Here is a 9,566-nt window from a genome sequence, read left to right on the forward strand (position 1 = left end):
ACATTGCTAATTTGAATGTAAAATAGAAGAATTCCTTTACAAACTGATTGGTAGTTTTCCATAAGTTAAACATATTTCTACCCAACAACCAGCAATCATACCTAGGATTTTACTCAAGGAAGAGAAAAACTTACATCCACAGTAATTCTTATGTAAGACAGTTCAGAGTTGCTTAATCTATCATAAATCCAAACTGAAAACATTTGGCAAATGAAAAAAACAGATTGTGTTATATTCACACAACAAAGTAACACTCAAGCAATTAAAAAGAAACAAGCTATTGAAGCACTCCAATAAAATGAATGAATCTGAAAGACTTTATTCTAAAAACCGATACAAAAGAATATATCCAATATAATTCCATGTATCTACAAACAGGTAAAATGCACTATGGGGTGAGGTTATGTATACAAGGGATTAACTGGTAAGAGACACAGGAAACATTTCTGGGTTTTTGGAAATGTTCTTTAAGGTGTACGTTAAATAGGCAATGCATTTCTCAACTCAAAGAACTGCAGGCTTAATATCTGTAAATGCCACCATATGTAAATTATACCTATAAAAAAAGGAAAAATAATACAAAGAGTAATAGAACAAAAAACAAATTCTAATATAAATACCTGAAATCAGGTACTTTGCTACTGGACTAAAGGATACCTTTATTACTTACTCCAAGGCATAAACAAAATGCATCACTTTCTTTTTTTTTTTTTTAAAGATTTATTTATTTATTTATACAAGCACTGGGTACAGTCAGAAGTACCGGAGGGTGAGAGAATTCACCAGAGCCAGAGCGGGGAGCAGAGCAGGCAGAAGGACCGAAGTACACTGCTGAGGGGAGCAGCGGGCGGCAGGAGAGGTCTGCGCGCCATGTGGGACCCTCCTCCGGTGGCCGGGGAGCAGCCGGGGATCGAACCGGTGCCGCAGAGGCTGCGGGCAGCTTCGCAACCCAGCGCTCAACTGCTGCGCCACTGGGGAGGCCCCAAAACACATCACTTTCAAAAGATAAAACAGAAATTGGACAGACTAAAACATCACTCAGTTCACAAACCAACTATGTGACCTAGTAACTCAACTGAACTGTTAGTCTGTTTTCTCAGGAGTAAATTGAGAATAAGAACTCTACCTCATCAGGAGTATGTAAAAAATAAGCTTATGAAAAGTATCCAGTAGATTACCTGGCACATAGAACTTAGTAAAAATGGTAGTGGTATCAACAAACATGAGAAAACACATTTAAAAGGTCCACTTACTACCATCTGGCATTACAAACAACTTACTAATTTAAGGAAGAGTTCTAGGAGACTCTTACTTGAATAACTGCCCATAACCCTATCCTTTTCTTTGGAAAACTCTCCCATTTCTGATAAATGACCCCATTTCATCCAGGTTGGTAGGATGAGGGGGACAGGAAAGGAGGGTGCCATGTTTTTCAGTGACTCTGGTTCCCTCATCTTTAAAATGTTCATGCAGGGCCTCCCTGGTGGCACAAGTGGTTAAGACGCAACCTATGAAGCTATCTGCAGCCTCTCCAACACAAGTTGGATCCTCCACTGCCAGGAGCAGTTGCCCACATGGCGCAGCAGACCTCTCCTGACTCGCCTGCTGCTCCTCTCAACAGTGTACTTGGGTCCATCTGCCTGTTCTGCTCCCCACTCTGTCTCTGGTGAACCCTCTCACCCCCACACCTCTGGCCTAAACCCCAGCTCTTGTATGCATAAATAAATAAATCTTTAAAAAATTAAAAAAAAATAAAATGTTCATGTAAACCAAAGTTTTAATAACCAAATTATATTTAAAGGTATGAAGGAAACTCAGTTGTTTTTAAATTCAACATTTAAAGTCTAAATTTTATGAAAAGCAAAGGAATTTTTATACATTACCTATACTTACGCTATTTCCCATATATTAGATTTGCCCAAAGTGGCGATCCTATTCATATCAGCTAAAGAACATTCTAATTATCTTTCAAAAGGCTGTGTAGTTCTAAAGGCTAAAACATGCACAGCAGTAAAGTACTTTCCACAGCAGCATGCTCAGAGAGTAGACAAAGCATGCAGAGTACTCTCCTTTTAACACACCAGTCCTGTCTGATTGGATTACAGCCAACAACAGGGCTCAAGTAGATTTATCTTTTCAGTAGATCATGTAGTACATTTGCCTAATGCAGTGTCCCAGATTTTACAAATTACAATTCACTGATGTACTTGCAAGTCTGCAAATTTGAACATTTTCAGGGAGGACATAAAACATTTGTATAAAATTGTCTTGAAGATCAATAAAAAGCCCTATTTTTCTGCTATCCCTTTGCTATAATTCAAAATTTCTGTAAAAGATTTCTTGACTTTTAGCAAAGTCAGGGGTGAGCCAATATGGTGACGTTTTATCTGCATTCACACTGCACAGTAAGAAGTCACAGGTACCAAAGATCTGTCTGAAAGTTTTAAGACCAAAAATTTCTATTATACGGCCTGTGAATAGGCAAAGGAAACTTTAAACTATAAATAGCAGAGAACACCATATGGGAGGGATGTTTTGCTAAAAATGGCACAACAGAGTTCATAATTTGACATAATGTTCATATTACATCAAAAAAATTAAATATAAAGCAACAAAAACCTGATGATTAAGAATGCATTTTCAGGGCCTCCCCTGGTGGCACAGTGGTTGAGCGCTGGGCTGTGAAGCTGCCCACAGCCTCTTCAGCACCGGTTCGATCCCCGGCCTCCGGGCGAGGGTCCCACATGGCAAGACAGACCTCTCCTGCTGCGCCCGCAGTATACTTCATCAGTCTGCCTGCTCTGCTCCCCACTCTGGCTCTGGTGAATTCTCTTACCCTCCCGTGCTCTGACTGTACCCAGTGCTTGTATAAATAAATAATCTTTTAAAAAAATGCATTTTCAATCAAAATCAACAAAAACTATGAACCAGAGACACTTTTTGGGGGTGGGGGGCGGGAGGGGAGGGATTGGGGTCAGAATGGGGGGATTGCAATTGTATGGGGAATATAAAAATAAAATTTATTAATTAAAAAAAAAAAAAGATTATCTACCTGGGAGCAAAGTAAAGAATATCCTTTGATGCCATCTTCTCTGCCTCCCACATGAACTTACGAAACTTTTCTTTAACAAGCATGCAAAAGAGGGAAAAAAAATGCTATTGGGTTTTTTAATTGAATATGCCTTAAACAGACAGCTCAATTAGTAATTAACATGATTACATTTAGTTTTTCTCTCTGAAAAAAAAAAATGCATTTTCACTAGAAAGTTTTACATGCCCTCCTATTACCATTTTATAAGTATTTCCTCATGATGCAGTGATACTGACTGCAAAGTGGCTTGGGTCTAACTCTTCCTCATGATGTCACAAAACCCAAAATGCAGAGGAATCAGTCATACTGGTGCAATCTAGCGGTGCCAACAATCAACGTGAAGCAGGCATAGGGCAGGATTCCTCAGGTTGCCTCACTGCCCCAGATAACCACAAGATCTTAAAAGCTCCAGACTAAAATAAGTAAATAAAATAAAAACAACAAAAATCATCAGATTTGCCTGCGGTGTCTGTCCAGAGAAGTCCGGATCTTCTGTCAATGCCCAGGAAATAAGCGGGTATCAAATGCAGACTGAAACGCAGCCTAGCAAATCCCTTCCTAGGTAGGGGTTTTACATATGTGGGGCGGGGGGAAATCATTCCCATAATGTCTCCTACCCCCCCCCCCATTCCAATTCGGGATGCAAACAAACGTGTGCGGGGATCTGGGCAGCAAAGTCAAGTCTGGTGCGCGGGAGCTTGGGCATGCCGGGGTCGGGGCTGCGGAGTCCCAACCGCAGGGGTTGCAAAACGTGCGGTCACCTGTGGAAACACACACTCCCAGGGGTGGAGGGCAGAAAGGAAGACGCACGTGCTCCGCAGATACCACCAGACTTCTCCGGCCACCGAGGGCACTTTTCACCGCCCACCGCGGCTTCTCCCCGCGGCCGCAGCCAAAGAGCAGCAGAAGCGCTCGGGCTTCGCGCGCCCCCGCCCACCCGGCACCCCACAAATGTCCCTAACTCCAGCCCTGACCCGACCCCCCACAGGCTGGCGGATCGGAGGGCCAGGGGGTGGCTCGCGGACAGGCTTGCCCGGAGAATGAAGTTTCTAACAATACAACTCTAAGCGGATTAGCGGCCGCGCCACCCGACCCAGAGGCCGAAGCAGGGGGCGTGAAAGGCTCGGGGGCCCCGCGCCCGCCCCAGGTGCCGCGCTCACCAGGTACCAGACGCCGAGCAGGACGGTGCGGGTGTGCGCAAGGCGGCACAGGCAGCAGGGCTTGGAGTGAGACGGCGTCCGGGGCGCCACCATCTCCATCGCTCCGGCCGCAGCCCAAGTTTGCAGGACGGTTGCTCGCTTGGCCCCGGCCCGCCCGCGGCTGCCCCGCTCCCTTCGCGCGCTGCTCCCGCGCCCCGCGCCCCGCGCCTCGCGTCTCCCCGGTGAGCTCCCGCGGCCGCTACGGCCGGACCTGGCGCTCCGAGGGCGCGGGCAGGAGGTGGAGCCCGCGGAGGGGCCCGCGGGCCACGTGACCCGCGCCTCGGGCGGTGATGTCAGCCGGGGGACCCCAGCCAGCTGGGGGGGTCCGGGCAGCTGCGAGCCCCGTGCGAGTAAGTCCGCCTTCTGGCACCCGGGCAGATCCCAGAGTCCGGCCCATTGTGCAGCTCCGGCGTTTGTGTTCCTCTATCAGGAGTTTGAGATTCTTGTGTGGTTGTGAGTTTTCTCCCGTGCCACTTCTGTCTTGCAGGTAGGCTGCAGGTGCAATGCTATCACTGCTTTTATCTTGAAAACTGGAGGAGGGTAAATTGCAGGTTGTGGTTCCGGTCAGATGCAGTTCTTTGAATCACTGCCGAAGTAGCCAAGAGCTCTCGTCTCGGCTGCCCAGCGAGATTACTTGGTGGTGATCTCTTCCCAGAAAATAGGATGTGTGTCAAGGACATCCCGCTGGCCTTCGGCCTTCAGGGGCATTTTTAATCGCTCTACAGAAACAATCAAGTCAATATTGCCTCAAGGTCTCTGGAAGACACAAGTCACAGCTAAAGGGATACTGAAAGATGAGCTGACTCCAGGCTGGAGTTATTTCCTGCCATCTGGTGTTTTGTCTCCCAGCGCTCTTGCCCTAGATTGGCCTCTAGTAACAGTTAAAGCAAATTTTAGATAATCAGCAGTTTAGATTATCAGCACATGTCAGAGTTTCATTTCAGACTTGAAGAAGAGAAAAACTGGTTGGATTTGAATTCTGGATGTGTTCTATTAGAAGAAAGGAATGCTAGGTAAGACTATTTAAGTGCAGGGGTGGTTAGTTTTACGTGGTCATAAAGTTGTCACAATCTTACTGTGTAGTTTAAACTGGAATCTAAAGGTACCTGCGTTATCCCCAGAGATGTCAGGTGAGGATCCTTAATCAGAAAGATCTGAATGAGGAAGTAAGCCTGGGTATAGGCAGCAGGGTAGGGTCAGGGTGCCCCAACCCAGTAAAAACTCAGTGTTAAGAAAACCCACACAATGCCAAAGCAACAAACCAAAGCTCTTTATGGGGAAAACAGACTAAGTAACCTGGGAGACCCAGCAGGCCTCAACAAGACATACACCAGGCACCCAAATTCAGAACCTCCACCCCCTGCTCACATACCTACATAAACCTGCTTCCTGACCCCTCAGCTGCTGCCCACTCACGACCCCTCTCTGCTCAGAGAGCTTTCCTGTCCTACTTCTTATCTGACAATAAACCTCTTGCTTTTCTGCCTAACTCCGGTCTTGATGGGAATTCTTTCCATGATGAAATAAGAGACACGAGCCCCCTGGGGACCAGCTCCTGGACTCCAAGCCCCATTCAGAACAAGGAATATCAGTGTGGAATTCCTCAGAAATACTGATGAAAAAATCTCAGTTTTTGTTTTGTGTTCTCATAACAAGGTTGTTTCTTTTCACATTACAGATAATTTTCTCTCTGGGATCTTCCATTTAATATATAATTATATCCAGAGCTACTTTAAATCAACTAGAGGACAAGCATTAATGCTTGCAGAAGGAACAGAGATATGAAAATCAGGATGGGCATGTGTAGGGTAAAGTAAAAAGTATCAGGCTTTTCTGCCCTCCCACCATTAGGATAGATGAGGGAACCCTGTGGCCCTGAATGCATGCTTGATGGCGGGCACCTGAAGTGGGTACACCTGGGCTGAGAGACTGAGTTTATAAGGACGGCATCACCGGGACACCAGCAGAAGCAAAAAACGAACAGAAGACGAGAGAACGCCAGAGAGCCCAGATAGAACGAGGATTTGCTGGGGGCTGGGAGGCCAGCCAGCCTCCCGGCCCCCCAGTACCCCTGCCTGCCATATGCCTGGTAAATCTAAATAAAAGACCTGCAAAAGCCACCGAAGTCTCCAGGACTCTTTCTTCCTTTACCCTGCCTGCATGGGATCTTAGAAAACCTCAGTGGTCCTTCCTGCCCCTACAGCTCCCCACCAAAATTTCATATTCATTAAGCGAATGACTTGTTGATTCAAGGGAATTCTACATTTCAGAAAGCTTGCTGTTCATGATCTGAACTTACAGGCAGTTGCCAGATCACTCTAGCTAAAAAAGAAAGCAGAGGAAACATGGCTAGAAAAAGGAGGTAGAAAGAGAAATAATACATCTGCAGACAAAGTTTAAGTAAACCAAGGTCAGTGTCTTGAGTAGTATTTATTTGGATGCAAGGAAATATGGGGACTGGCTTCCAAAAAAAGAACAGATTTCTCAAGGAACTTAGTCACACCTGGGTTACTCGTTTTCAACAGCAACATATTTAGATGCAATACTGATTGCAACAGTACGTTTTTTAAGACAAAAAACGGCCTTGTTTTCATCCTGGGAAGCCTCAACTTCTAGGACTACACTTGTGCCATTTCTGCTGGAGCAGAGGACAGACAGCCTCCATGACCTTGATCAGTTTGCCCTGCATCTACTCACACTTCTCCCATTCTTCACTGTCTCCATGGTGCCTTTGTTACCAAATTTAAAAAGCTTTGTACCTTTATGACTTGTCTTTTTTTCTTTTTAATATTTATTTATTTATTTATTTATTTATACAAGCACTGGGTACAGTCAGAAGCGCGGGAGGGTGAGAGAATTCACCAGAGCCAGAGCGGGGAGCAGAACAGGCAGAAGGACCGAAGCACACTGCTGAGGGGAGCAGCGGGCGGCAAGAGAGGTCTGCGCGCCATATGGGACCCTCCTCCGGTGGCCGGGGATCAAACTGGGGCTGCAGAGGCTGCGGGCAGCCCGGCAACCCAGCGCTCAACCGCTGCGCCACTGGGGAGGCCCTCCCTTGTCTTCTTTTTTCCACCTTTTCTCTCCCTATATCTATCCCTGACTCCTTTCCTCCACGTTCAGGTATTTTCCAATGAGTTGGGGGAAGTTTTTTCCCCATTGGATAAAATCACTCTCCTTCCCTTTTCAAAGCTCTTTTTTTTTTTTCCTATAACTAATATTTCTATCTTTTTGTTAGAAATGCAAATTACCCAATGTTAATTTGAGTAATGAGTTGGTATAAAACATAAAGACTTAGAGGCTACAAAGACAAGAACATTTTATTCAATCCCTCAAATACTGTAATCTAGTCCAGTGGCCACGGGTACTAGGGCAGTCAGAATGTATGCAAGTACACTGCAGATGAAAATACAATACAGTGGGAAAGCAGAGAGGGATTAATTACATTGTAACTATAAGGAGTTAGTGTTTCGGTTGGGTTTTGTAAACAGTGACCAGAACATAGACTAGGAAAGGTGAAGGAGAGTGTCTTGCCCCAGGGAGTTGCAAAGGGCCAGGCAGTTGGTAAGAGTAGGGAAGATTTCACTTGAACTACTTCCATGACATGGGTAGGAGTTTATCCCAAGGGAGACCCGGGGGCCCCTCTCAAAGGATGAAAAATTCAAAAAGCGATTGTAATTTAACTTTCCTGGAAAGGAAAGAAGGGAGGCAATGCCTTCTTTAATGCTTTGCAAAAAGAATCCATGTGCCCATGTCAGCGGGTACTGTTGAATCTCTTCTTCAATAATGAAAGTACTGCTATCTCTAGGTGAGACAAAAGAAAACCTTATACTCTCATACATTCTCCAAATAAACCAGGCATCTGTTCATTTGTTCATTTGTTCATTCATTCATTCATTCATTCAATGAACAGGAACTTACTGAGTACCTCCTTGGAGCTGAGTCTGGCTACTACCTCAGAGAACTTGAGGTAAGTAGTCTTCCCCTGCAAGAAGCTCACAAGTTTAGGAACCACAGTATTACAATAGCTAAGAGTTAACATTTAAAAAGGAGAGGGACAGAGATGAGGCTAAAGAAGCACTAGGGGTGTCCATGTAGGTGAAGGAGGTAACGAGATGAGAAGTTTTTCACGCCATCCTGCACTGAGAGGTTTGAAGTATATTTCCTGTGGAAAATGAGGAACTCTGAATCACAGAGGGTTTCTTAAATATCAAACCCATGTGAATCGATAGTAAATTAACCTCACCAGTTTAAGGTACATACAAATGAAAGTAGCAGAGCCATATATATCCTATATGGGGTTCAGTGCAAAATGGAAAGGTGGAGCTTCTTGTTTGAAATGTATGAGGAATTTCAAGATGGCCACAGTGGAATGTTAATCTAAGCATGAGCCTTCCTAAGTGCAGGACCCTGTCCTGCCCGGGTCCCGTGCCCATGAAGCTGGCCCTGAAGATAAGGCCCATATCTCTGTCAGAAACTAAAAACAAAACTAAACAGAAAAAAAAAATGTGATAGCTGCCTCTTGTTTCTGTCAGATAACAAAGAACTGCTTCATGAAAGTTGTGATAAATGCCAATTTCATAGGAGTGTGTGGAAGAAAATAAGTAGGATGCCGGATGATTCATTAAAGAATCTGGAACTTGTCCCAGTCTGGGGTCAGGACTGTGAAGGTCAGAACGTGGAGCTGCCTCCAGTGCTGAATGGCTGCCAAGGTGGAAGTCAAAAATTATGATTGATACGCTCTCAGAGACCCATGTAATTAGTCATATATTTATTAAAGCACACATTTGGGGGTTGGTCAGGTTCTGGACTGGAGGTTATATGTGTATAAGACAAATTCCTGCCTCCTCCTAAAATAAAGAAAGGGACAAAGAGGGACAGAAGGAGTTATTAGTGCTGGATAGTGCAGCTAACAATAAAGCAAGAGTATTCTGATTAATAGTGATATTAAGATGCACTCTATCTAATGTATAAAAACTTAGAATGCAATCAAATGCATCGATATCAGTCAGAGTCCAGTCAGGAAAGTAGAAACTGCTCTCAATATTTCAAGGGGGAGAGGCATAATACAGGAAATTGGTATAATAAAATATTTCACAAGTACTTTCTTGACCCAGTTTTGAAGTCATTGCTTAAAAACCCAAATCCCCCTGACAGTTGGCTAAACTCATCCAACTACTTCCTTTATCAGGCTCTCACATGCCTAGATTACAAAGTACTCATCCCAGATCAGAGAGCCAATACCTAACACACAGGATGTCCTTTTTTCCTGGGGTCTG

At 44.8% G+C, this 9,566-nt stretch overlaps 1 protein-coding gene across 3 annotated transcripts in view; it reads right to left on the reverse strand.

Moving 5' to 3' along the window:
* LAPTM4B (lysosomal protein transmembrane 4 beta) overlaps window positions 1-4,412 on the reverse strand; it is an 80,282-nt gene extending 75,870 nt beyond the window's left edge. For 2 of the 3 annotated variants that reach the window (XM_054692092.1, XM_054692091.1), the window contains exon 1: window positions 4,252-4,389. In XM_054692092.1, the coding sequence (XP_054548067.1) occupies window positions 4,252-4,350 (99 nt within the window). In that variant the 5' untranslated portion in view covers window positions 4,351-4,389. Of the gene's footprint in view, window positions 1-4,251 lie in introns of all 3 variants that reach the window. The other variant, XM_037503641.2, reaches the window with a different exon arrangement.
* Window positions 4,413-9,566: the final 5,154 nt, after the last annotated feature.

Source organism: Talpa occidentalis, unplaced genomic scaffold, assembly GCF_014898055.3.
Source record: "Talpa occidentalis isolate TD23 unplaced genomic scaffold, MPIMG_talOcc4v2.1, whole genome shotgun sequence".
In the NCBI taxonomy this organism is placed as follows: Eukaryota; Metazoa; Chordata; class Mammalia; order Eulipotyphla; family Talpidae; genus Talpa; species Talpa occidentalis.